The sequence below is a fragment of the Ursus arctos genome, unplaced genomic scaffold, assembly GCF_023065955.2.
Source record: "Ursus arctos isolate Adak ecotype North America unplaced genomic scaffold, UrsArc2.0 scaffold_24, whole genome shotgun sequence".
Lineage (NCBI taxonomy): Eukaryota > Metazoa > Chordata > Mammalia > Carnivora > Ursidae > Ursus > Ursus arctos.
In genome coordinates this window covers 24,604,792-24,631,302 of record NW_026622919.1, presented here as the reverse complement: position 1 = coordinate 24,631,302, position 26,511 = coordinate 24,604,792, and the positions used below count along the sequence as shown (strand labels likewise).

Sequence of the window (26,511 nt, the reverse complement as noted above, 5' to 3'; positions counted from 1 at the left end):
AACCCTCTCTGGGAGAGCTGAAGCGGAATCGGGGGAAATTCTCTAAGCAGGCCCACACCCGCTCTTGCTCATGGCTTCCCCACTCCTCCCCCAGAGCCCCCTGGCTGGGAGAAGCACCCTCGGTCCTTAGGGTGGGGGAGGAGGGGAAAGAGGGTCCACAGCCAGGGAAGGGAAGCTGCAACCAGAGCAGACATTCCCGATGACTCACGGGCCCGGAACGCCTTGAGAGGGGGCAGGACAGCCCTCTGCTCAGCTGGGGCAGCCGGAGAAGACCCAGGCCCCGAGGGGGCAGGGAGGCGAGGGGAAGGCAGAAGGTCAAGAAGCAGAGCCCTGGAAAGGCTCAGGGAAGGTCACTGAGAGATACCCTAGGGAGGAGCGACCATGGGCTCCCCACTTCCATCCTAGCCACAAACTGTGCTCCCGCTGCAACAGGAGCAGCGAAGGCTGCTTGTTACCGAAGACACCCCCTTCCCTGGCCTTCAGGGAACTCTCTTTCTGGAGACTGGTTTGAGGGGAGGACAATGTTCTGCCGCTACCCCTTCCCGGGCCTGAGAATCACACCGTCCTGCCCTAAGGAGGCAAGGGGATGGATTTGATGATCTCCACGGAGCCCCCCCTTAGTTCTTATCCACTCTAATGTCCTTCACCGCTGTGCTCCTCCCATGACCCCAGACCCCTCCATTTGCTGGCCTCCTCTCTGGGGAGGGGAAACTGAGGCCCAGAGTGGTCTGGATGTACAGGGCATACAACTGCTCCCTCCCAGGTCTGCCTGACCTGGCAGAGCTCCGGGCTCAGGGTGCCTATGTCCAGTCCCTCCTCCCCCCAGCAGAAGAGGCAGTAAAGCCTTTAGCCTACGTGGCAGGCAGAGGGGGGCCTGCAAGGGAGGGGAGCTGGGAATGAGGTCAGCGGGTTGGATGGGCCAGGCTGTGGCTGTGAAGGCATCTGGGCTGCAGCAGTCTGGAAGGTAGGGGCCTCCGGGCCGGCCACTCCCAGCCCCAACCCGCCATCCACCCGCCCACCATGGCCTGTCTCCCGGCTCCCGCTCCTCCCCTCCCTGCAGCCCACACTCCAGCCAGGCCAGATGGTTCCCATCAAGCCTCTTCCATGTGGCAGTTCCACCCTGCCCACCAGGCTCCCTTCCCCCTCCGGCCACACAGCTCAGCTGAGTGTTGGGGAACAACTCTCCTGCCCTGTCCTCCCCAGGCCTGGACTGGTATCATGTGGGATCCCTGGATACGTTGAGCCCCCCACCATCCCCAGTTCCTTTCCCGGCCCCTCCAGCTCTCCAGCAGCCGCCACACTCAAGGTCTTAAAGTGCAGCAGGGATCTTACCTCGGACTCCTCAGTCTCAGCTGTGTGACTGCAAACAGTCAATTCGCTACCTCTGAGCCTTAGTTTTCTCATTTGGGCGAGGAGGGGAGAGCAGGGCAGAATGAGCTCAAAGTTTCATTCTACCTGAACATCCGTTGTTGTATCATATTCCCACTTTGAAAGAATATAAAGCTCCAGAGCCTAGTAGCAATGGAACACCAACTTTGGAGGGGTCATCTGGTCTACCTGTTTGCCTGCTCCCAAGGCATGTTTCCTTAATGGTCTGAGACCCACAGATCCTACCCACTTTGTTTGCATCTCCCTCTCTCCCCCAAGGGCTCCAGCCTTCTCACTTGAGCTCTACTGCCACCAAGGTAGAGGTTTTCTGAGCAAGTCCTTGGCAAAAGGCTTACAACCATACATTGCTCAAAAGCAGCCATGGGCTCTCTACAGCCACCAAATTTTAAATTCTTCTGCCAGAACTCAAGGCCTCTAGAAGTTGGCCCCAGCCTACCTTTCCAGCCTTAGCTTCCATGTTTCCTCTGCACAAGGCCTTCTCTCCATGACCTCTGTCTCTGTTGAGGTCAGGGGGGGTTTTCCCAGGTTTGGCAGTGCCCTTCCTCCCATTCCAACCCTGCATTCAAAACCTGTCCCTCACCTCCAAGATTCAGCTCAAGAGCAGCTCCTCCCTGAAACCCGACTTCTCTCCTATTGGCATTCTCATCACCTGTGCATCTCTCTGGAGCCTTCCATTCACCAAGCACGACACAGGCCAGCAAGGTGGTCTCACTACTACCCCATTCCACAGATTGGGAAAATGAGGATCAGAGAGATGGAGAAACTTACACAAAATCACACAGCCAGTGCTGCCCTGGGTGAGAGACATTTCTGTCTTTCTTTTATTCCCCACCCAGACTCCCCATTCCCTGAGGACAGGAACTGTTGTCCCCAGAGCTCTCAGCACAGGGCTGGCCGCAGGAAGTCCTCAGTAACCATCCACCAGATAGAATTGACTAGAATGCTTGCAATAGGCACCAAACTCAGGATGTCCGTCCCTACACGGGGCCCTCGCCCAAACCCCCCCTCCAAGGGTACCACACCATCCAGTCTCTCCGAAGACTAAGAGTCATCCCTGCTCCTCACCACCATACTCCCGCATCTGCCTACGCCAGTGCCTATAAACTCTGCCCCCCAAAGGCTCCTGAATCCATTCTCTTCTCTGTTTCCATCCTCTTCAACCTGATCCAGGCTGCCATCATCTCTCAGCCCTGTAGCAGCTGACTTCTCTCACAGCCCTCCCCAGTGATGACAACCATCTTCTACACAGACCTGACTCTGCCCCTCCCTGCTTCAGACCCTCTACTGGGGCCCAGGGCTCTAAGGACCGGACTGAACCTCCTGATGCGGCTTCTTTGGCCTTCCGGCCTTTGCTTCCTGTGCTCCAGTCACCCTGGTCTTCTCTGGATTCTGTGGGCACCTAGAACTTTCATGCTTCCCTCTGTCCCAGAGCCTCTGCCTATATGGTACCATGACACTCACTGCAAACCCCACCCTGCCACCTACCCCTTTCCTAAGGTGTCTTTAGCTCATCTGCCAACCTCTTCAGGGAAGCCTTACTGGGCCCCCAGGTCTAGACTCCCTGGGATGCCTGCTACTCAGAGCTCCATGTTCCTTTCCTTCATGACCTTTCTAGTTGCAATGACGTGTTTATTTATGCAATGTCATTCCTGTCTGTCTCTACCAGACACAAGCTCCATGAGGGCAGGCCCTGACTGGCCAGGCCCCAGTGCAAAGTGCCTGACAGATAAATATGGTTGAATGAGCCATCTGGATCCTTTCTCCATCCAAGCCACACTCTGTCTATAGGGGTGCTCTGCCCAGGACTGGGACAAGTGAGAAGACTGGGATTCCCCCATCCCCCACTCAACCCCAGCCCCAGAAACTCCCGAATCCCAGGTTTGCCAGGAAGAACTGGTGGCCGAGGTAGAACAGAAAGACACCAGGCACCTGTGGCCAAGGTTTCCTTGTTGGGGGGGAGGGGGTGAAGGAAGCAGCTGGGCTCTGGACAGATGCCTATATCTCACAGAGGTTCCCTCTACCCCTTGCTCTTTTCCCTTTCAGATCCAAGCTTCAAAGGAGCCTTTGCACCCACCTCCTAGGCACTAGGACCAGACTTCCAGCTGTGATGAGAGACTCCCTAGGCCCCGCCCCCTAGGCTGGCAGCTCGCCTGGGGTGGAGGCTGCATGCTTGTGAGCCTCAGCATCAGAAGACAGCCCCAGGAAGGGATGAGGAGCCAGAGATACCGGAAGAGAATACGAGAGAAAGAGAAGGAGGGAGGAGAGTGTGGGTGGAGGGGTTGGGACAATGGGACCGATGCAGAGGAAAGAAAGAGGAGGAAAAGATCTAAGAAAAGGAAGGAAAATAGATGACCAGGAGAAATAGGGGTGGGGTAGGGGGATGAAAGAATAGGAAAAAGGAAGGCAGTGGGGAAAGAGATCGGGGCTAAAGTGAGTACAGAACAGAACCAAACCAGAAAGACAGAAATAGCAGTTCAATGAAGCCTGCTGTGCCCCCAGACCAGGGGAGGGCTAGAGATGCCATCAAGCCGTGCCAGGCCCCCGGCCCAGGAGCTCACACTCCAGCAGGAAAAGATGGACGCTGACTCGTCACTTGAGATCACCAGAGAACAGAATCCAGCACCTGTTCTCGGTTGGGACCCACTGGGGACCTGGTGAGGTGGCTGGAGTGGACCTGGGGAGTCTTAATGTCACTAATGGATCATGCCCCAGCCCATCTCCCCCAGAATCATCCCAGCCCCGTCCCTGGCTCCTCTGCCTCCACTTCCCCCTACTTGGACTCCCCCCACCACAACCCAAGAATGGGGCGGACCCTGCCAGGACTAGAAATCAAGACTTCTCTTCAAGAGCCTGGATAGAGGGCACACTCTAGAAAAGAATGAGGTGCTGGCTGGGCCTAGATGTGGGTATCTTAGAGGAGGGAGAGCCAAAAGTAGGGGGGGACCCAGAGAAAGAGCTCAGGAGAGGGAAGGGTGGAGAAAGAACCAGAGTCCCATGGGAGAGGAAGAGGAGGAAGGCAGGGGACAGACAGACAGGAGTAAGGGTGGGAGAGAGCGGGGAAAGAAAGACCGAAGGAGGATCGGGCATCTACTCACTCTCCTCCCCTCACAGCTGAACTCCTCCAAGCTCTGTGCACTCTGACTCCATTTCCTGGCCTCCTACCTGTTCCTCAGCCCCCTCTAGTCTGGCTTCCTCACCCATCACTCCACCAAAACTTAGGGCACTCATCAATGACCACCATGCTGCCAAACCCAGGGGGCATTTTGCCCCTTAATGGTACTAATTCTCTCTGCAGCATCTAATTCTCCATCCTTCTAGAACAATCCTCCCTTGCATACATGACACCCACCATCCTTCTCCTCCTTGCCCTCTGCTCCCACTCTTGTCCTGTCTCCTGTGCAGAGGGGCTCCTCCTCCCCTTCCCACTCCTTCAGCCCCCAAGGGTCCTCAGGCTCTGTCCCAGCCCTTCATCTCTCCTCCCTCCATGCTTACTCTGGAGACAACTCCTTCCACACCATTGTCCTGGGGGCCCCTGTTTGTCTTTCCTCCGAGCTCCAGACCAAACACGCAAGGGTAGCCCCCACCTTTCTGACAGGATGTCTCACAGGCACCTAACACTCCACACGGACAAACTTCATTCCTCATCTTCCCTCTAAACCTGGAAAAGATGAAGAGACAGAGGGACATCTCCGAAGGTTGAGGGACTTGGGTTGAGGCTGAGGCTGAGAGAGAGCAGAGCTGTGCCTAGAAGCTAAGGGACACAGCTGAGGACCCAAGGGCCAGGCCGGTGCAATGTTGAGCAAAGGGAGGGAGAGGGAACCCCACACACTTGAGGTCTGTCCCATACTCTGCCCCCAGGGACCCTGAATAGGACCAGAGCAGAGCTCTGTGACAGGGATCCGTGGAAACCAAGCTGTGAACTATAGCGACACTCTCAGACCCCCTCCCCTTCTCTCTCCTCAAACCTCTCCTAAGGACCCTCTCTCTACTACCCGTTGGCGCCAGGGTGGGGGGAGAGGAACATTCTGGAAGGTCAAGACTGGGGAAGGAGGGCAGGGGAACTTCAGAGCAGCTGGAAAGGGCTGATCTCCCCCCCCACACACACACACACCAGGTGCCCTACTTCTCCCTAGTCCCACACCACAGATTCCAGACCAGGGGCTTGGGGGGCTCCCGATAGAGGGGGCCACTGGGGATCACAGGCCTGCCCCGTCTCTCAAGGAAGGAGGGCACTTGGGGAAATTTGGAGAGGGAGAGAACTCAGAGCTCAGCACTTTCCTCTTTCTGTTTTTCTTCTTGAGGAATTTTTTTCCCTAAGTGCTGATGACTTTACCATTGCTTGGGGGTGTGTGGGGGGAGATTTTGGCTTTTGTTCCCCCCCCAACTCCAAATGCCCAACTGAAGTCTAACATTCCACAAGAAGCCAGAGCTTCAGAGTTTCCTAAAGATGAGGTGGCGTCTCCTCCCCTGTCTTAGCTCCCTCCCTCATCACCCCCCCCCCAAGTCTCAAGCCCAAGGAGGCCCAGCCAGGCTGGGAGGAGACCCCAAGCACATTCTTCCTCTCACTGTCATGCTGCAGAAATTAAAGACACATCTTCGGGCTGGGCGCCCGCCAAGCGTTTCAAGTCGAAAGTGGCAGAGGAGGCCCTGGGCCTCAGCTCTATGCCACGTGTAAAGAATGCTTGGAAAGCCTCTGCCCACAGCTCCTGGGACAGAGGTCTGAAACTGGATGTTGGGGCCGTGGCTGTCACACATCACACACACACGCAGAGCCCACCCCCAACTCCAGGGGTCCCCGAACATCCTTCAGAACCCCGGGTCTGAGACGTAGCAACTCCTTGTCATTTGAGGCTCCATCTCTTCTTTAAGACAGGCCTGGGATGCCTGGGCCAGCAGCGCCCAGGGAGGGGACTGGAGGCTGGAGTCCTGGCTTCGAGAACTCAGCCAGGGAGGTGGGCAGGTCATGGCAACCCTCATCCCAAGCCTGTGACACCCCTTCCCAGATAGTCACTGCAGAGGGACAGGACCCTTGTCCCCCTTGTCCCTGACCCCCAGGAGGTGGAGTGGGGGGGGATTGCCATCTCAGCAGCCCAATGCTGTCCTGCCCTGCCGTCGCTGGCACTAGGCGGGGGCAGATCCTGGGCCACAAGTCGCTGCCACATGGTGGGGATAATTGATGAAGGCCCGTCCCTCCATTGCTGTCTGCAGCCCTGCCTCTCTGGAAACTCTATATTTTCCCTTTAATTATAGCCCCTGCACTCTCCCTCCGCTGCCCCACCCGCACCGCTCATCCTGGCTGCCCACGGCCTACGTGGCTCCCTCCCCTTCTGTTCCCTTGGTCTTTTTTTTTTTTTTTTTCCTTTGCCTTCGTTGCACAAAACCAGCTGGGGGAGGGCGTGGAGAGGGGCGGGGGGGGGGAGGCAATGGAATTTTGGATGGTTTGGGGGAGGCGGGACTCCCCGCTTCCACGTTTGCAGCTCTGCAGTGTTGGGGGTGGGGTACCCAGGCAGGAGGGACTGGAGTTGATGGACACTGCAAAGGGACCCCAACTGCCTTCTCTTGGGCCCACAGATTTTGGTAGGGCCAAGAGTAGAGTGCTGTTGGGAGGTTGGGACGTGGGGAAGGGAGGACACTGGCTTCTGGGGCATTCCCCCAAATACAGCCTGTTGTTCTTGGGGTCTCCACCCCCCTTTCAGGGTACAGATGATTCCTGGTTCCAGGGGCAGAGAGCAATGCCTTCGGTTTTCAGGAAAGAGGTGGGGAAGTGGGGAACATCCTCTAAAATAAGGTCACTCGACCTTCCCTGCAATTCCATCCCAAACCCCCAAAGGCAAGCCTCCCCCTCACACCCAAATTCGCCCATATGCCCCAACCTTGAGTCCAGGTACGACCAGGGAGAGGCTTTCTGCAGCGCTCAGAAGGAGCACCCCCTCTCTGGTCCAAAGTCTTTTACCCAAGTGCTCCCAGGTTTGACTCTGCGGGGGCGGGAGGGTCTCTAACCAGGCCCTGGCCACCGCCTGGCCAGCGCTCACCCAAGACCCTTTTCTAGGTCCCTAGTGATCACAGCTGCCCCTGTGCAAGCTCACTGCTCTGGGGGGAAGAGTCCCAGGAGCTTCCCGCCGCCACTCTGCTGCCCTATCGCTTAACCTCCGCGCTTCCTCCTGGAGAGATCACACAAATTTCTCACCGGTGTCTCAGCCTCCCTACCCCATCTCTCTGAGTCACACCTTGCATTTGGGGGAGAGCATTTCAGTCCATCTTGGAGCCTGGAGCATGGCAGAACTGACGTCCTCACAATAAACCCCCTCTTGCCAACAAACCCCCACCCAAGTATCTCATTCCTAATGTCTGCAAAGGAATCTCTAACTTGTTTCCGAGATATGGCTGAGCTCCGTATCCCGCCACACCAGAAGACACCCTTAAACAGGCACATCTTTTAAATGTGCTCGTTCTCCTGTTTTAGAAGAGCACCCGGCCTCTTCATACCCATCCCTTAGTTCTTGCCCAGGATGTCTGTAGGGTGAATGAGGCATGGCCAGGACTACCTGCTCCAGATCACCCTCATTCCTTCCACCTCTGGAAGCTTCTCCTCCCCGCTCCCCAGTTCCAGTTCCTCCAGATGGGGGAGTCCCAGGAAGAAAGCCCAAGGGGCACCACTACCCACTCTTTAGCCCACGCTATACCGAGGACTTAGCCGAACCTCAGCCCCAGCATCTCTGGCTCGGGCTGGGCTGGGGGGCTGGGGAGGCCGAGCTGCGAAGGGGGGAGATGTGCGGTGGACTCCCTTCCCTTCCCTCCTCCTCCCCCTCTCCCTTCCAACTCCCAAATTGGGGGCCGGGCCAGGCAGCTCTGATTGGCTGGGGGACGGGCCGCCGGCTCCCCCTCTCCCAGGGGCAGAGTTCCTCCCCGCTCTCCATCAGGACGGTATAAAAGGGGCCCCGGCCAGTCGTCGGAGCAGACGGGAGTTTCTCCTCGGGGTCGGAGCAGGAGGCACGCGGAGTGTGAGGCCACGCATGAGCGGACGCTAACCCCCACCCCAGCCGCAAAGAGTCTACATGTCTAGGGTCTAGACATGTTCAGCTTTGTGGACCTCCGGCTCCTGCTCCTCGTAGCGGCCACCGCCCTCCTGACGCACGGCCAAGAGGAGGGCCAAGAAGAAGAAGACAGTAAGTCGCAAACTTTGAGGGAGTGCAGGGCTACTTGGTATCTTGCCCTGCGCTCGGTCCCGGGGGTCCACGACTTACTGAATCTCGGGATGCTCCGGAGGCTCAGGGATGGAAGGGAGATGGTGAGGGCTTTTCTCGGGCGCCGTGACAGAGAAGGCAGTGCACCCTGGGGGGGAGGGTGGAGATGAACGCCCCCGAGAGGGCAGGAGGGAGCGCCGCGGGAGTTGGCACAGGAGGGAGTCCCGAGCGCTCACTGTGGAGTACCACGGGGGAATTCGGGGCGGGGGGCGGTCTGGGGGCTGGCTGAGGGGAAAGTACGTCGAAGATGGGACGGGGGCGCCGTGCTGGGAGTTTGGAGCACAAGATGTAAAAGCTATCGGGAAGGCTGTGGGATGATTCATAAGGAAAGATTGTTTGCCCTCTCTGCAGGCTAGACAGTGTTGCTGGGGCCGCGGGGGTGCTGGGCTGAGGGGGGAGGGGGCGCGGAGAGTGGGCGGGTTGGAGGATGAGAAACTTTGGCGCGGACTTGGCAGGGCGGGGTCCTGGCGCCCTCTGCTGATATGCACTGAATCCCGTGCCTCCCCGTCCAGCGCTTCCTCGCGCAGGAACTTCATTAAGTGGACGGGCGTTATTGCCTGTTGTGGACCCCACCTCTTAGTCCTGGAAAATAAAGCTAGGGCCTGGGTAGCCTCAGTCTCTGAAAGTGGCCCGTCCCAGGAAATTGCTTAGTGTTGCCCGCCACCTAGTGGCCGTCTGAGTAGAAGCCCGCGCGGTGGGCGTGGTTAGTTAGCCTCATTACTATTTGCGGACTTTTTGGTTCTTTGGCTAAAGAGTGACCCAGAGGCTCTGGCTAGTTTTAGGAAGGAGGGGTTGTCCCGAGGGAGGGCTTTTGATATGTCTAGGCGCCGGAGGTTACGTTGTATCCTACTTTGGGGGTCCAATTCAAGTCTCTGGGCGGGACCTCAGGCCACTAGGCCCCGCCCCATCATCCTAGCCCCGCCCACGCAATCCCACCTGCCCTGGGATGGGGCGGCATGGGGACTGGACCTCCCTTCTCTCCTCCTACCGGTCCCCCGACCCTACCCCCGTCTCCACCCATACCACGCCCCCCCCCACGCCCCGAGCCTGCCCGCTTGGTGGGGCCCCTCCTGTTCTCTCTCCTCCCCACTCCCCCATCTCCCCTCCCCCATCCAGTGGCTTTTTTATTTCCCTTGGCTTTAGCGCCGATGGGCTGGGGTTGGGAGTTGGAAGCAACTCCGGCCTAAAGCTTTGTTTAAATTCCTGAGAACTGGAAAGAGTTATAGCCGCCCTGGCCAGGCGCCTCGGCGCTGTCACTGGCCCTGATGAGGAGCAGATGAGCTTTTAAGGATTTGGGGAAGGGGGGGCGGGGAGGAGGAGGCGGGAAATGGAAAATCTAAAAGTGTCCTTACGACAGACGGGAAAGGCGGGTAGGACTGGAGTCCCTGGAGCCCCGACGTGGGGGGCTCGAGCGCCGCTGACAGCCCCTCCTTTCCCCTCTTGCCCCAGTCCCACCAGTCACCTGCGTACAGAACGGCCTCAGGTACTATGACCGAGACGTATGGAAACCCGAGGCCTGCCGGATCTGTGTCTGCGACAACGGCAACGTGTTGTGCGATGACGTGATCTGCGACGAAACCAAGAACTGTCCCGGCGCCCAAGTCCCCCCGGGCGAGTGCTGCCCCGTCTGCCCCGACGGCGAGGGTACAGCTCGGGGGCCTGGGGCTGGGGGGCGGGGGGCGGGGCTGCCGGGGGCACCGGGTGCAGACCCCGCCGTTCACCCGCATCTCTTCTCCCCTAGCGTCACCTACCGACCAAGAAACCACAGGAGTGGAGGTAATCCTCTGCCCTCGACTTTTGCCAGCCGCCCGAGGGTCCTCAAGCGCTTTCCGTCTCTAACCCGGCTTCTTTTGTTTCTTTTCCCCTCCCCCTACCCTCTAGGGACCCAAGGGAGACACTGGCCCCCGAGGTCCAAGGGTAAGTAAGCGTGGCCTTCGCTTGGCTGTGGGGGCTGTAGGTGCGCGTGGCTAAGGGCCTGCGCTCACGGCTGCCCTCCCCCTCCCCCGCTGCAGGGACCTGCCGGCCCCCCTGGCCGAGATGGCATCCCCGGCCAGCCTGGACTTCCCGGCCCCCCCGGACCTCCCGGCCCCCCCGGACCTCCTGGCCTCGGAGGAGTAAGTGAAGACTCAAGACAGTCCTGGCAGGCCCTGTGTGCTCCCCTCACCTCCTGTTCTTTGTTTTTTTGTGGGTTTTTTTGGCAGATGGCATACTTTATATTTTGAAATGATTTCAAACGTACAGAAAAGTTTCAAGACTAGTGCCAAGAACTCTCACACACACTTCACAGTTTGTCGCATTTGCTTTATCAGTCTCTATGTATACATATAACTGTCGCTATTTTTCCTTCTCAACCATTTGTGCCAGAGTTAGCGGCTGATGTTATGTCCTTTTGCTCCTAAATACTTGAGTGTGTATTTCCTGAGAACAAGGACTTTCTCTTACCTGACCTTTGCACAATGATTACATTTCAAAATTCTAACATTGACACATAACTGTTATCTAACATATGGTCCCTGTCCAAATTTCAACAATATCCCAATAATGCCCTTTATAGCATCTTTTCTCCTGATCCAGGATCATGAATTCCATTTAACTGTCAAGTGTCTTCGGTTTCCTTTATTCTGGAACATTCCTCAGACTTTCTTTGTCTTTCATGACACTGAAATTTTTTTAAGAAGCCAGTTGCTTTGTAGAGGCCAATTCTTTTTATAAGACTGTCCCTCAATTTGGGTTGGCTGGATGTGTCCCCGTAATTAGAGTTGGGCCCTGCATTTTTGGCAGGAATATCTCACAAGTGATGTTGTTGTCCTTCTTAGTGCGTCACATCGGGAGGCAAATGTCAAAATCCCACTGTCAGTGACGTCTTCTGCCTTTCAACTCACTGATTTCTCATGCACTCTCTCTTGTTTTTTTCTAGAACTTTGCTCCCCAAATGTCTTACGGCTATGATGAGAAATCAACTGGAGGAATCTCCGTGCCTGGCCCCATGGTGAGCCACTGGGGGGCAGAGAGGACAGAAGAGGAGCCAGTGGGATCCAGACAGGATGGGCCAGTGGTGGCATATGGGGGTGGTATAGATAACTCAGGAGGTCAAGACGACCATTGGAACCTGAAGTCCAGAGAGGATGCAAGACAACTGGGTGGTCCCAACAGGAACCACTGGGAGATAGCAAGACCACACTCACATTGCACTTTCCTACAGAGGTATCGCTATGGCCTCTCTCTTTTTTTTTTTTCCTTTTGTAGGGTCCTTCTGGTCCTCGTGGTCTCCCTGGCCCCCCTGGCGCACCTGTGAGTATCCAGGATGTCATCATGTACTGTCCTGCGCTTTGGTCTTTAGAAGGGAGGATTGGGATGAGGGTAGAGAAGGTGCTCTGAGAGATTTGTTAGTGATCTGGGGAAAGACTGGTAGGGACCTGTCCTTCTAACCGAATCCCTCTTTCCATGTTCTCCAGGGTCCCCAAGGTTTCCAAGGCCCCCCTGGTGAGCCTGGCGAGCCTGGAGCCTCAGTAAGTGCCCCCCAACTTGTACCCTATGCAAATGCACTGTCTCTGTACAAATACGTGGATTCTCCTATTGAAGGACCCCTCCCCCCCTGCTGTCTGGGGTCTTCTCTACCTCCTCCTTCCAATCCCAGCCTTCCCCTTCTTTTTTTCCCCCGTTATCCTGGTTATTCTAATCTCCTTTCTTATTGTTTCCTCTAGGGTCCCATGGGTCCCCGTGGTCCCCCTGGCCCCCCTGGCAAGAACGGAGATGATGTAAGTAGCCCAGGCGAGAAGATCCCGTCTAGCCCCCAACACCTCCATGGGCTAGGTCCCTCTAATCTCCACTCCAGTGCCCCACCACCTTTGGGGGTGATGCCCAGAGAAAGGAGGCCAAGTTCTCCCTGATGCACGGGACGGCCCTTGAACAATGATCTCCACCCCTTGTGGGATGTCTCCCCATCTCCCCAGTGGAGGTGACCGGCCCTCCCCTCACCCCAGCCACCTTGATGCATTCCCCAAACCCGTCTCTCGGGATGAATGACTTCCTTAAGCTTCATGGCTCTGGGCATCTTAGATCTGCTCTCCATAGATAGAAATAAACAGAAATACCTTTGGAGGGACTCAAAATTCACCCAACAAGGATCTTGCAGTAGATTTAAGCTGAGCTCTAAATGCAAAGATAAGATTCTGGGTTCCTAATCCTCACCTTCGACAGCACTAAGAAAACTCAGCCCTTCCGCGCTTTTGCAGCCCACGGGGGACAGGGGCATGATGGCCTTTTCTCTTCCTTTCAGGGTGAAGCTGGAAAGCCTGGTCGTCCTGGTGAGCGTGGGCCTCCTGGACCTCAGGTGAGTGGGGATGCGTGGCTGGCCGTGGACTTTGCTACAGGGGGGCTTCATTTGGGAGCTGTGTCCCCAGTGGCAACTTCTAATGGCCCTGCCTCTCTCCTCCTTTTCTTTTCTCTCCAGGGTGCTCGGGGATTGCCTGGAACAGCTGGTCTTCCTGGAATGAAGGGACACAGAGTAAGTCCCCTTTGAGCCATCTAAGCTCCCAGAATCCCAGCATCCGACCTTTCCAGCCCCTTACCCCAAAAGATCCTGTGTGCAAGCTGGTGGGGGGTAGCTACAGAAGTCCCAAGGGATAGAGAGTAGCTATCCAAAAGAACTTCCCTCCATCGGGAAAGAAATCTCAATAAGGGGATTGGGCGAGCTCTTGGCCCAGTTGGGGTTTAGTCTAGTGCAGAGACAGAGGCTGCGGTGACCTCCTGAGGCACCTTCTCAGCTCAGAGTGGGAACCAAGGTGGTCCACCCCTTCCAGCGGGACTCACCTTGGCCCTTCTTCCTATCTTAGGGTTTCAGTGGTTTGGATGGTGCCAAGGGAGATGCTGGTCCTGCTGGTCCCAAGGTAAGAAGATGCCCAAATGTCGTGGGCCTCATCCTCCCCCCCCAATTCCCACCCCATGAACGAATTCCTGACTGTATTCTCTATTCTCTAGGGTGAGCCCGGTAGCCCTGGTGAAAATGGAGCTCCTGGTCAGATGGTGAGTGTGCCCAGGTCTAGAAGGAAGAGAGGGAGCAGGGTATAGGGGCACGATGAGGTTTGGGGGGAAAGGGTAGGGTCTCCCATCTTATGTGGCTTTTCTGGCTTTTGTTGTCAGGGCCCCCGTGGTCTGCCTGGTGAGAGAGGTCGCCCTGGAGCCCCTGGCCCTGCTGTAAGTACTCCTGGCCCCTTGGGGGACGCCTGGGCTCTGGCAGGAGTTCCTGATGAGTTACAGGGACTGGCCCGTGCCCATCGCACGTAACTGGGGCTTCCCCTCTCTCCGGCAGGGTGCTCGTGGAAACGATGGTGCTACTGGTGCTGCTGGGCCCCCTGTGAGTATGGCCCTTGACCTCAGGCCTGGGAGTGGGGAGGGCTCTCAGTGTCAGCTCTTGGCGGGGGAGGGGCATGTGCCTCGGAATCCCAGGACCTCTTCTGTCACAGGCTGGGACTTGCCGCTGCCACCTTCCTTCTTGACATTTCCATTTCATTCACAGGGTCCCACTGGCCCCGCTGGTCCTCCTGGCTTCCCTGGTGCTGTTGGTGCTAAGGTGAGCCCCCTGCCCTCCTCTGAGCACAGCTCCCACAGGCCAAGGGATGGGTATCTCTCTGCTCCCCAAACCGGAGGGACCCAGTGAAGCCTATTCCCCTCTGTCCTGGGATCCTCTTCTCCCATCTGGGAGTCTTGATTCTTGGGCTTCCTGTCCCTCCCCTCCCCCCACCCCGACATCCAAAGGTGAGGTTGGGCTCCCAGGCTGGCTCCTGACATGTCCTTTTCTTCCCATCCAGGGTGAAGCTGGTCCCCAAGGAGCCCGTGGCTCTGAAGGTCCCCAGGGTGTGCGTGGTGAGCCCGGCCCCCCTGGCCCTGCTGGTGCTGCTGGCCCTGCTGTGAGTGTCGTCTCCTAACCGCCCGGGCCCGCCGGGCCACTCCCCAGTTCCCAGTCCCGGCCTGTCACTCACCCCCTCTCTCTGTGCCACAGGGAAACCCTGGTGCTGACGGACAGCCTGGTGCTAAAGGTGCTAATGTACGTACCCCGTGGGTGTCAGAGCTGCCCCGGTGCCCCCCTGCCACCGGCCCCTTGCCCTCCGCTCCGGGCTCAACCTCTTCTGCTTCCCACAGGGCGCTCCTGGCATTGCTGGCGCTCCCGGCTTCCCCGGTGCCCGAGGCCCTTCTGGACCCCAGGGCCCCAGCGGTCCTCCTGGCCCCAAGGGTAACAGCGTAAGTACCCCTCTGTCACCAGTGGCCCAGCCCACGCACTGGCTCCAGTGTGCCCCCCCCCGGGGAGCAGGAGGAGCCAGGCCAGCTGAGTACCCCCGACTCCCTGCTCATCCTCTTTTCCTCCCTGGTGCAGGGTGAACCCGGTGCTCCCGGCAACAAAGGAGACACTGGCGCCAAGGGAGAGCCCGTAAGTTCCCCCACAGCTCAGCCTGTCTGCCCTGGGAACGCCTGGGGGGAGACCCCAGGGGGATGGGAGCCCTCACTGCTGGCCTTCCCCTGGCCTCTGCCCTCTCCAGGGCCCCACTGGTATTCAAGGCCCCCCTGGCCCTGCTGGGGAAGAAGGAAAGCGAGGAGCCCGAGGTGAACCCGGACCCACTGGCCTGCCTGGACCCCCCGGCGAGCGTGTAAGTTCCCCCTTCTTTGTCCCCCAGCGCCAGCCTGGCGCCCCCATGTTGGAGCTCACCGGTCTCTTCTCCCCCTGCAGGGCGGACCTGGTAGCCGTGGTTTCCCTGGTGCAGATGGTGTCGCTGGTCCCAAGGTCAGCTCCCTTCACGGCTAGGCTGCCACCCTGCTGCGCCCCAGGCATTCCCTTCCTGTCCCCGTGGAGTCGCCCCCCACCTCCTGCCCCAGTCATTACGCTCCAGACCGTGGCTGCGGACTCTCTTCACACTGGGCTTCACCTTGACCTTCCCCCTTCCACCAGTGCCCCTCAGAGCACCCCACTCTGCCCCACCGGGAGGAGTAAGAAGCTGGCCCATGGTAAAGAAGCCCAGACTTGAGACCCTGATTGTCCCTCTGACTCCCCCAACCAGGGTCCCGCTGGTGAACGTGGCTCTCCTGGCCCCGCTGGCCCCAAAGGTTCCCCTGGTGAAGCGGGTCGTCCCGGTGAAGCTGGTCTGCCTGGTGCCAAGGTGAGCCCGGCCCCTCTGCCCCGCTTGTCCTGAGACCATGCCCGTCCTGGGTGGGGTCTGAAATGAGGCGCCCCGCACCAGGACCGTGGATCTGCCTCCTGAGGTGGCCCCTCCCCTCCTCGGTCCCCCTTCTCCCCACCTGGCTCACACCTGTCTGCCTCCCCCTAGGGTCTGACTGGAAGTCCTGGCAGCCCCGGTCCAGATGGCAAAACTGGCCCCCCTGTAAGTATCACTCCCCCCGGGGCCCCTCCCACTCTCCCGAACACCCACCCTCTGTCCTCACCTCCGATTCTGTGCCTTCCGTCCTTAGGGTCCCGCTGGTCAAGATGGTCGCCCCGGCCCCCCAGGCCCCCCCGGTGCCCGTGGTCAGGCTGGCGTGATGGGATTCCCTGGGCCTAAAGGTGCTGCTGTGAGTATTCATGGAGGAAAGTTGCAGAGCCAGGGGCAGGCACTCCTGGGAGATGAGAGTCCTGGGCACCAGTCCCAGTGTTGCCACTGACTTGCTGTGTGGCCTCGGGCCACTCACTGCCCCTCTCTGGGCCTCAGTCTCCCTATTCAGAAAATGAGACCTCTCCTGGCTCTCCTCCCATCGCCCTCTCCTTGGAAATAAGTATTGCTGGAATAGCCCCCCCCCCACACACAGAGGGGTAGACTGGGCCTGTAATATGATAGTCACCCCTAAATCTTGGGGAGTTCTTGGAGGTTGAAAAGGAGGTTCCAGAGGAGAAGAAAGCCCTTTGCAGCTCAGGTCACCATGGGCATTTGGTGGCATGAAGTAAGGGAGAGGGTGGGGGCAGCAGCCTGAAGGGACACGTGGTCTGGGGGGAGAGGGCTCAAGGAGACACGAAGGGACCAGCGGTAACAGCCAGCCAAGCGTACCAGAGCCGGGAGAAAAGAAAACCCCTTAAAAAATGTCACTCGGGGTAAACCAGAAGGACCCAGGAGGCCTGGCTTCCCATTTAAGCCCCCTTGACTCTGACTCTCTTTCCCCACAGGGAGAGCCTGGCAAGGCTGGAGAGCGAGGTGTGCCTGGCCCCCCTGGTGCTGTTGTGAGTATTGCCCTGTGGTCCCTGCCCCCAAACTGCCCCTGCTCGTGACACATCCCCTCCTCACATGAGGGGCACAGAACGGGCAGCCCCTCACCAGGGCAGCGGAAGCCCCCAGCGGGGTCTGCTCTGTGCCCTGCTCAGGCGCCCCACTGGCCCCTCTGCCTCTAGCAGCTGCCCTCCTCCCCTGCCACCTCCTCCCCACCCTGAGTCCTTTGCTCTCTCCCCACAGGGTCCTGCTGGCAAAGACGGAGAAGCTGGGGCTCAGGGACCCCCTGGCCCTGCTGTAAGTGTCCCTGACAGGCAGTCTGGGGAGGGGGCACTGTGGAGACACCCCGTCCCCCTTTTCTCCTGGACCTTCCTGTGACCACAGCGTTCTCTCTGTGACAGGGCCCCGCTGGCGAGAGAGGCGAACAAGGCCCAGCTGGCTCCCCCGGATTCCAGGTGAGGCCTCCCGCCTGGCAGGGGGTGAAGGTCTGGGGTCCCCCTTGTTCTTTTTCAGAGTCTAATCTCACCCTTTCCTTCCCTCCCCCATTTCCCAGGGTCTCCCTGGCCCCGCTGGTCCTCCCGGTGAAGCAGGCAAACCCGGTGAACAGGTAAGAGGTCGCAGGCGGCCAGAGAGGTGGGGAATGCAGGGCACCTCAAGGGAGAGGCCAGCCCTCCTAGCTAAACAGATAACCAGCAGCTGGAGGGATCCAGGTTAGACACCCCGCAGGACTTCCCGTCATGAAGGGAGCCACACAGAGGGAAGCAGAGAGCTGAACATCTGCATGATATGATCAGGACGGCCCGCGTGGCTGCTGGCCCGGATGACTTTTTTTTTTTTTTTTTTTTTTTTTTTTGGAGCTGCCGGGATAACTCTGACGTTTCCCTGAGCGCAGATTTTGGGGAGGGGGCTGTCTCTGACACAGCCCCAGGAGGAAGAGAGAGCTAAGCCCAGTTCAGGCCTGAGAAGGACTTGGTCTCTAATGACAGACCCCGAGGGCCAGCCCCCAGGAGGAGAACAAGAATGCTTTCGCGTGGGGAGGGCCAAGGTGGGGTTGGCTCACTCTCTGTCCCTCCCTCCCCCTCAGGGTGTTCCTGGCGACCTTGGTGCCCCCGGCCCCTCCGGAGCAAGAGTAAGTAGAGCCTCTTGCTGTTCCTGCTGAGATGCCCAATGCTTGGCCCTGTCTCTGGAGCAGCCATCACGCGCCCTGTCCTTCCCTTCCAGGGCGAGAGAGGTTTCCCCGGTGAACGTGGTGTGCAAGGTCCCCCCGGCCCCGCAGGTCCCCGTGGAGCCAACGGTGCCCCTGGCAATGATGGTGCTAAGGTGAGGGCAGCAGGGGGACCGGGTCCAGCCCCTCTTGAGGCGGGGGTGCCTGGCTGTGGCCAAAGCCCCCCAAGATGTGGGTGAGGAATGGGAGAGGGACAGGACGGGGTGGGGTCCATGTGCAGCCCGAAGTTCTGGGCTGGGAGCCTTCTTAATCCTCAGCACCGAGACTGGGAGGTATCAAGAGGGGGCTCAGGGCTGTGACCCAGTCCTGGGACCCCAGGCCTCATGCCAGTCCTCTTGGTTGTCACCTAGGGTGATGCTGGTGCCCCCGGAGCCCCAGGTAGCCAGGGCGCTCCTGGCCTTCAGGGAATGCCTGGTGAACGAGGCGCAGCTGGGCTTCCCGGCCCTAAGGGTGACAGAGTAAGTTACCCCCCACCCCCACAGCTGTGCAGGCTCCCATCTCTGTCTCCCTCTGCTTTGAACGCCCCAGCCTCTTTCTTTACCCTCCCTGGGATCTGCCCCTCATCTCCTTAATCTTCCCTCCTTCCCCTCTGGCCTCTTGGCTGATAAATCCCTTTCCAGCCTATCCAGGCTCTTCCCTCCCCACGAATGACCATGGCATCTGAAAGAAAGGGGACCTCCTGGCTGGGGACCCCTTATCCATCCCTCTACACAGGCATGGGCCTCTTAACCTAAGTTCCATCAAAGTCCCCAAGCAGATGCCTTTTCCTCTGAAAGATCTCGAGTCCTGAGCCCATGTTGGGGGCAGGGCAGAGCTGGGGAGGAGTCCCAGACACTAGCACGGTGTTCCAGGTCACCTCCCTGTCCCACACTGGAAGTCTCAGGCTTTCCTGTGTCTTTAGGGCGATGCTGGTCCCAAAGGTGCTGACGGTTCTCCTGGCAAAGATGGTGTCCGTGGTCTGACTGGACCCATTGGTCCTCCTGGCCCCGCCGGTGCCCCTGGTGACAAGGTAAGGTGGCCCTACCATCTTCCCTAACACACAGCTTCCCCACAAGCCTGGGCATGGCTCTTGGCAGGAGGCAGGTCCTGCCATTCTGAGCTGGTGACCCGAAGGTGGGAGGACCAGAGGGGAGGGGAGGCTCTCCTGGGGTCATCTCCTGGGAGGACTCAGGATGTGTCCCTGACCTGAGCCTCTTGTCCGTCCCTCTCAGGGTGAAGCTGGTCCTAGCGGCCCTGCTGGTCCCACTGGAGCTCGTGGTGCCCCCGTGAGTACAGAAGACCCACACTCTGCCCTAGGCTTCATAGTTCTTGCCTCCTCCACCTTCACTCTCACCTGCTCTGGGCCCTGGGGAAGGCTCCTCGGGGCCCATCTTCCCCCCCAACTCTGCTCCACCCCAGCCCAGGGCCCCACTCCAACCTGCCTCCTTTTTTTCTAGGGAGACCGTGGTGAGCCTGGTCCCCCTGGCCCTGCTGGCTTCGCTGGCCCCCCTGTGAGTACCAAGACCCCCATCATTTCTATCACCCGCTGGGACCTGGGACCTTGGGTGACTGCCGAAGGACAGAGGCGTCGGCCGGAGTCAGGGAAGGAGGGCGGAGAGGGGATCGTGTCCCATTCGAGCATCTTTCTTCCTGGAGTCTCTGCCCTTCCCAAGCCCCGTGGAACCACCTGATCCCCTGAGCTGCCATGCCCCGCTCCTCTGCTCACCGTCCTCCCTCCTCCCCCAGGGTGCTGATGGCCAACCCGGTGCTAAAGGCGAACCCGGTGATGCTGGTGCTAAAGGCGACGCTGGTCCCCCTGGCCCCGCTGGACCCACTGGACCCCCTGGCCCCATTGTGAGTATCTCACCCTCCGGCCCTGAGCTTCAGGCAGGCCTGGGCCCGGGACCGGCCCGGTCTTAACGGCCCTGTGCTCTCCTCTAGGGTAACGTTGGTGCTCCTGGACCCAAAGGTGCTCGCGGCAGTGCCGGTCCCCCTGTGAGTATCTCACTCCGCTTCTCTGCTGGGACTCCTTCCAACCGCTATTCGGAGGGAGGGGTGGCCGGGCCAGCTCAGGGGGCTGTGCTGCCTCTGACCTCTCTGTTCTCTTCTGCCAGGGTGCTACTGGTTTCCCTGGTGCTGCTGGCCGAGTCGGTCCCCCCGGCCCCTCTGTAAGTAACCGTAGTGGAGCTGCTCTGGCGGGGGGGGGGGGTGGTGTTGCTGGTGAGGGGCACAGGTGGGGGGAGGGGGGGTGGGCTCCTCTGAGGCCTCGGTGGCGCTCCAGAATCCACTGGAATGTGACAGCTCCCCTTCTCCCTGCCCAGGGAAATGCTGGACCCCCTGGCCCCCCTGGCCCTGCTGGCAAAGAAGGCGGCAAAGGCCCCCGTGGTGAGACCGGCCCCGCTGGACGTCCTGGTGAAGTCGGTCCCCCTGGTCCCCCTGGCCCCGCTGGCGAGAAAGGATCCCCTGGTGCTGATGGACCTGCTGTAAGCCCAAGCTCCGGAGGGCTCCCGAGCGGGGGTGTGCTTCCTGGCCGCTGCAAGGAGCCTCACCCTCCCCTCCCTCCCCCAGGGTGCTCCCGGCACTCCTGGACCTCAAGGCATTGCTGGACAGCGTGGTGTGGTCGGCCTGCCCGGTCAGCGAGGAGAAAGAGGCTTCCCCGGTCTTCCCGGCCCCTCTGTGAGTGCCCCCTCACCTCGGGGACTCCCGAGACGAACCATCACTGGGACTGCGGACTTGGAGGCTGCAGGATGGGGGCACTGGGGCCAGAGAGAACAGAAGCGGGAGATGAAGCTGGGGGCCCTCCCCCACCCTGTCTCTGGCCTGACTCTCTCTTCTCCTTCAGGGTGAACCTGGCAAGCAAGGTCCTTCCGGAGCAAGTGGGGAGCGTGGCCCCCCTGGTCCCATGGGCCCCCCTGGATTGGCTGGACCCCCTGGCGAGTCTGGACGTGAGGTGAGCCATCGCCAGCCCCGTGCCAGTGCCCCCAACGAGGCCACTTTGGCCTTTGCCCGAGCCTCCCTTCCCCTGGCTGATACTCACCTGTCCCTCTCTCTCTGCAGGGATCTCCTGGTGCTGAAGGCTCCCCTGGACGAGATGGTTCTCCCGGCCCCAAGGTAAGAGGGCTGCTCCCCAGGGCCACAGCCCCACCTGCTGCTCCCCAGCCCCAGCCTGGCCCCTTTAGCTGGGACTGACTCCTCGTCCCCTCCTCTGCTGCTCTCAGGGTGACCGTGGTGAGACCGGCCCTGCTGGACCCCCTGGTGCCCCTGGTGCTCCTGGTGCCCCTGGCCCTGTTGGCCCCGCTGGCAAGAGCGGCGACCGTGGTGAGACTGTAAGTAGCCGGACTCTAGCCTGCTGTTTCGGGGCTGGGGACTCTCCGGGCCGGCCCGCGGGCCTGCAGATGAGCATCTGACTTCACCGAGGCTGGGGGAGGGGGAGGGGGTCTTGCGAGATGGCCGGGCCCCTGGCCTTCCTGAACACCCAAGCCACAGCCCAGCCTCGAGGCCCTGCTCCCAGATCGGCCCTCCCCTCCCCCGAGGACTGGGGTTTGTCCCCACGTGCTTACCCCAGCTCACACGAAGCCTGAAGTCACCTGAAGGTTCATCTGGGGCTCAGGAGGGATGGACGTGGCCATGGGGTGGTTTCATCCCGCAGCTCAGGCCGTAGAAGGATCTAACATGCTCTGTGCTCTCCCCAGGGTCCTGCTGGTCCTGCTGGCCCGATCGGCCCCGTTGGTGCTCGTGGTCCCGCTGTAAGTGCCCAGCTCTGGCCCTCGTGTCCTCAGTACCTGGCCCGGATGTGGACTACACCCCACTCGGTGCTAATGAACCTTCCATCTGACAGCCTGTCCCCTCTTCTCTTCTAGGGACCCCAAGGCCCCCGTGGTGACAAGGGTGAGACAGGCGAACAGGGTGACAGAGGCATAAAGGGTCACCGTGGCTTCTCTGGTCTCCAGGGTCCCCCTGGTCCTCCCGTGAGTATGCTCAGCCCCCAGCTGCCCTTGAGCCCTGTTATACAATGAGGGGGGATGCTGCCTCAGTTTCCCCTCCGGATAGTCATTCTCCCTCTTCCTTAGCAGGGACTGGGGTGTAAAGATCTATAGACATTTCTAAGGGGCTTCTGGAGGGTGAGGGACACAAAGAGGGGGTGGAGGGGTTCTTAGCCTGTGAACACCTTGGAATTAGATGTCCAGAATAATGGGCTGGCCACACTCGACCCACACAGGGTCTTACCGCCTTTGCATCTGTCCTTCAGGGCTCTCCTGGTGAACAAGGTCCTTCTGGAGCTTCTGGTCCTGCTGGTCCCCGAGTAAGTCATGCTTCTATCTATCTTCCCTTGCTGGGGCCCAAGCCCAGGCTCACTTCAGGGCCCTCTGCCTGGAACACAGGTGTCCCCACCTCTCTGTAGAAGGATTCTGGGGGCAGGGGTTGGGAGAAGGGAAGAAGAATCCTGGACAATCTTGCCTGACTGTGGGAATGAACAAGGATGAGGCCGTGGAGGCCAAGCCAGGTGGGGAGGGTGGTCTGCTTCTCCGCAGAGTTGGGCTGGTGGTCCTGTGCTTTCCAGCAGGCTTCCTCCAACCATCTTCCCCTTTGCAGGGTCCCCCTGGCTCTGCCGGTTCTCCTGGCAAAGACGGACTCAACGGTCTCCCAGGCCCCATTGGCCCCCCTGGTCCTCGTGGTCGTACTGGTGATGCTGGCCCTGTTGTACGTAGCCCTCCACCCCATCCGCCCGTGGCCCTCAGCCCCAAGGGCGCTTGGACCCTGGTAATCCCGGCTCTTCTCCCTCTTTGTGCAGGGTCCCCCCGGCCCTCCTGGACCCCCTGGTCCCCCCGGTCCTCCCAGCGGCGGTTTCGACTTCAGCTTCCTGCCCCAGCCACCTCAAGAGAAGGCTCACGATGGCGGCCGCTACTACCGGGCCGATGATGCCAACGTGGTCCGTGACCGTGACCTCGAGGTGGACACCACCCTCAAGAGCCTGAGCCAGCAGATCGAGAACATCCGGAGCCCTGAAGGAAGCCGCAAGAACCCTGCCCGCACCTGCCGGGACCTCAAGATGTGCCACTCCGACTGGAAGAGCGGTGAGGGCCTGCCCCTGCGGTGCCCTTCCTCCTCCCCCTCCTGCCGTGACAGCGCTGAGCCCTGAGCGGTCCAGATGCCCCCGTGGGCCCCACCGCCCCTACCTGCCCTGACCCCATCTTGCTCCGTCCCACCGCAGGAGAATACTGGATTGACCCCAACCAAGGATGCAACCTGGATGCCATCAAGGTCTTCTGCAACATGGAGACAGGCGAGACCTGCGTGTACCCCACTCAGCCCCATGTGGCCCAGAAGAACTGGTACATCAGCAAGAACCCCAAGGAAAAGAGGCACGTCTGGTACGGCGAGAGCATGACCGACGGATTCCAGGTGCGTCAGCTGGACCTGGAGCCGCTCTCCCAAGAGAGGCTGGCCCGGGGCTCAGAAGGGGCAGGAGGGGAGGTCCTGGGTGGACTAGACCTCTGCTAAGGGGGACGGACAGAGCTGGGCTGGGAGGCAGGAGTCATAGGCCCTTGATCCTGGCTCAGACACAGGGTGCTCACGGATGAGCAAGGGGTGTTATTTCTGGATGGGAGAGGGGTCCGCCGGGATGCTCTCAGAGGACTCCAGGGAGGGAGGCGGGGACTGGAGGCTCTGGCGTGGTCACTCACTCGCTTCTCCCACCCCCACCCCCACCCCACAGTTCGAGTACGGTGGCCAGGGCTCCGATCCTGCCGATGTGGCCATTCAGCTGACGTTCCTGCGCCTGATGTCCACCGAGGCTTCCCAGAACATCACCTATCACTGCAAGAACAGCGTGGCCTACATGGACCAGCAGACCGGCAACCTCAAGAAGGCCCTGCTCCTCCAGGGCTCCAACGAGATCGAGATCCGGGCCGAGGGCAACAGCCGCTTCACCTACAGTGTCACCTACGACGGTTGCACGGTGAGTCCCGGGTCGGCTCGCTGTCTGGGCTCCGGCTTCCCTGGCAGGCCGTACTTGCCCTCGCGCCACCGCTCCCACCCGGTGACACCCCTCTCCCGTTGTCTCCCCTTCACCCCAGAGTCACACCGGAGCCTGGGGCAAGACAGTGATCGAATACAAAACCACCAAGACCTCCCGTTTGCCCATCATCGATGTGGCACCATTGGACGTCGGCGCCCCAGACCAGGAATTCGGCATGGATGTTGGCCCTGTCTGCTTCCTGTAAACTCCCTCCCACCCAACCCGGCGTCCTCCCACCCAACCCACTCACCCCTGACCCTGGAAACAGACAAACAACCCAAACCGAACCCCCCAAAAAGCCAAAAAATGGGAGACAATTTCACATGGACTTTGGAAAATATTTTTTTCCTTTGCATTCATCTCTCAAACTTAGTTTTTATCTTTGACCAACTGAACATGACCAAAAACCAAAAGTGCATTCAACCTTACCAAAAAAAAAAAAAAAGAATAAATAAATAACTTTTTAAAAAAGGAAGCTTGGTCCACTTGCTTGAAGACCCATATGGGGGTAAGTCCTTTTCTGCCCGTTGGGCTTATGATGCCTCAACACTGCCCTTTCTGCTCCTTTCTCCATCCCTCCTTGGGGCCTCCCCTTCACTGCTTCCCAAATCTAAGTCTCCCCAAAAGACACAGGAAACAATGCATTGGCTGCCCAGCAACCAAAGGCAATGCTAAAACACCCAAGTGACCCCCACACTCCCAGCCCGCTCCCCTCACCCAGCACCCCCAAACCCTGGGGGGACCTGAGGTTCTCAGACTGCCAAAGAAGCCTCCACCATCTGGCATCCCCGTGGCTCCTGCATCAATCCCCTCTTCGTTTTCGAGGGGGCGTGCTGGGGGACCACGGGCCCCTCGCTGCCTGCCTGGTTTGGAGGAAAGTCAGGAGGGGCCACGACAGAGCGGAAGGAAACCGCGGATTCATTCGGGGACATGTGTCAATCCCCCGTGCGACAGGGCTGGGTGGGAGAGACTGCTCCGTTCCTTGTGTAATTGTGTCGCTGAAGGACTACCTCTTCTTGTCTTTGTGTGTCACCGGGGCAACTGCGTGGGGGCGGGGGTGGGGGCAGGGCGGAAGGGGCTCCCCATTTTATATCAAAGGTGCTACATCTGTGTGATGGGGTGGGGTGGGGAAGGAATCACCGGTGCTATAGAAGTCGAGGCGCCCCACCCCCAGGCCAGCAAATGTTCCTTTTTGTTCAAAGTCTTTTTTTATTCTTTGGTTTTTTTTTTTTTTTCCTTGCGGATGGGGACTCGTGAATTTTCTAAAGGTGCTACTTAACTTGGAGGGAGAGAGTGTCGCAGCTCGGTGCTCCCTTCCACCCCCTCTCCGCCCCCCTGGCCGCCTTTCTCTCCATCTCTTTCTGTCTCTCTCTGAAACCCGCTCCTCAGCTCACCCCATCCTCACGGCCTCTCTGTCCTGTGTCCTCTCTCTGGGTTTCAGAGCACAAACTTCCCAAAGCGCAAAGCAGTTTTTTCCCCTAGGGCTGGGAGGAAGCAAGACTCTGTACCTATTTTGTATGTGTATAATAATTTGAGATGTTTTTAATTATTTTGATTGCTGGAATAAAGCATGTGGAAATGACCCAAACATATCTGCAGTGGCCTTCTGATTTCCTGCCTTGGAGTCTGGGGGGCGGGGTGGGGAGCCTTGGGTGGGTGCTTTGGCGGGGGGTGGGGGGTGGGCTCTCCTGTTTCTTGCCCTTTCCCTCCTCCCCCTCCTCCTCCTCTTCATCTAACACCGTCCACAGGGGCTCCCCCCTTCCTCTTGCCTTTCTTATGCCTTAACCCTTTCCCCCTCCCTCATGCAGTCTTCCTGGCTTGTCTCCCAAATGCCCTTATTACTCACAGGGCCACACAGGCCACCCCCACGTGCAGCAGCGCACGCGTGTGCACATGCCTCCCTTCAGATCCTGGGCTGCCCAAACCTCAGGCCCACTCTCCATCAACGCCAGCAACTCCGCTGTGGCTGTGGGCACCCCGCAAGGTGGGGGGGGGGGCGAGTGGAAGACACTGCCCAGGGGGCATGGCTGAGGGAGGCGGGACTGGTGAGGTCTACCTGGGAGCCCCTCAGCAAGGCCTCTCCCTGGGCAAACATGGAGGGTCGTCTGGCTTCTCCTCCCTCCTCGCTCACTCTGAGGTCCCCCAACGGAGCCACAGGCAGGACAGCTCCAGAAGGGTCTCTGAGAGGAGAGGAATGGCTTTGGCTCTCCGGATCCAGGGAAAGAGGGAGGGAGCCCGCTTGCCCTCAGAGGAACCTCCCCAGGGCCCTCGAGCTGCCATCAAGGCACTTACAGGGTGCTGTCCTGCGGGCAACAGGCCCTGAGCCTCTGGACAGGTATCAGGTCCTTCTTGGCCTTCTAAGTCCCCATGACACCGGGGTGCATGGTGGCCTGGCAGGTCCTTTAGTCTGGCCTCTGCCTCTTGCCCACGCCTGATCCGTTCCAAAACATTCTTGCTTCCTCTGCCTCC

At 59.5% G+C, this 26,511-nt stretch overlaps 1 protein-coding gene across 1 annotated transcript; it reads left to right on the top strand.

The window, feature by feature from the left end:
* The first annotated feature begins 8,289 nt into the window (after positions 1–8,289).
* COL1A1 (collagen type I alpha 1 chain) lies at positions 8,290–24,513 on the top strand. Its single transcript, XM_026513128.4, has 51 exons — positions 8,290–8,555; positions 10,083–10,277; positions 10,375–10,409; positions 10,515–10,550; positions 10,646–10,747; positions 11,551–11,622; positions 11,880–11,924; positions 12,089–12,142; positions 12,338–12,391; positions 12,913–12,966; positions 13,087–13,140; positions 13,469–13,522; positions 13,614–13,658; positions 13,776–13,829; positions 13,945–13,989; positions 14,152–14,205; positions 14,444–14,542; positions 14,635–14,679; positions 14,775–14,873; positions 15,007–15,060; positions 15,170–15,277; positions 15,358–15,411; positions 15,686–15,784; positions 15,953–16,006; positions 16,095–16,193; positions 16,780–16,833; positions 17,063–17,116; positions 17,221–17,274; positions 17,373–17,426; positions 17,904–17,948; positions 18,041–18,139; positions 18,395–18,502; positions 18,946–19,053; positions 19,256–19,309; positions 19,481–19,534; positions 19,770–19,877; positions 19,965–20,018; positions 20,138–20,191; positions 20,345–20,506; positions 20,592–20,699; positions 20,866–20,973; positions 21,081–21,134; positions 21,242–21,349; positions 21,716–21,769; positions 21,884–21,991; positions 22,273–22,326; positions 22,617–22,724; positions 22,816–23,098; positions 23,236–23,426; positions 23,740–23,982; positions 24,101–24,513. Exons 1-51 carry the CDS (start codon positions 8,462–8,464, stop codon positions 24,245–24,247), a joined length of 4,386 nt encoding a protein of 1,461 aa, XP_026368913.2. The 5' UTR covers positions 8,290–8,461; the 3' UTR covers positions 24,248–24,513.
* The last annotated feature ends 1,998 nt before the right edge of the window (positions 24,514–26,511 follow it).

What these genes read in the sequence shown, in the direction of transcription:
- COL1A1 (XM_026513128.4), top strand. Translation starts at nt 8,462, where the DNA reads ATGTTCAGCTTTGTGGACCTCCGGCTCCTGCTCCTCGTAGCGGCCACC. An exon ending in CTGGTGCTAAAGGTGCTAAT is followed by an intron (nt 14,680 to 14,774) that starts GTACGTACCCCG and finishes TGCTTCCCACAG; the next exon opens with GGCGCTCCTGGCATTGCTGG. An exon ending in CTGGGCCTAAAGGTGCTGCT is followed by an intron (nt 16,194 to 16,779) that starts GTGAGTATTCAT and finishes CTTTCCCCACAG; the next exon opens with GGAGAGCCTGGCAAGGCTGG.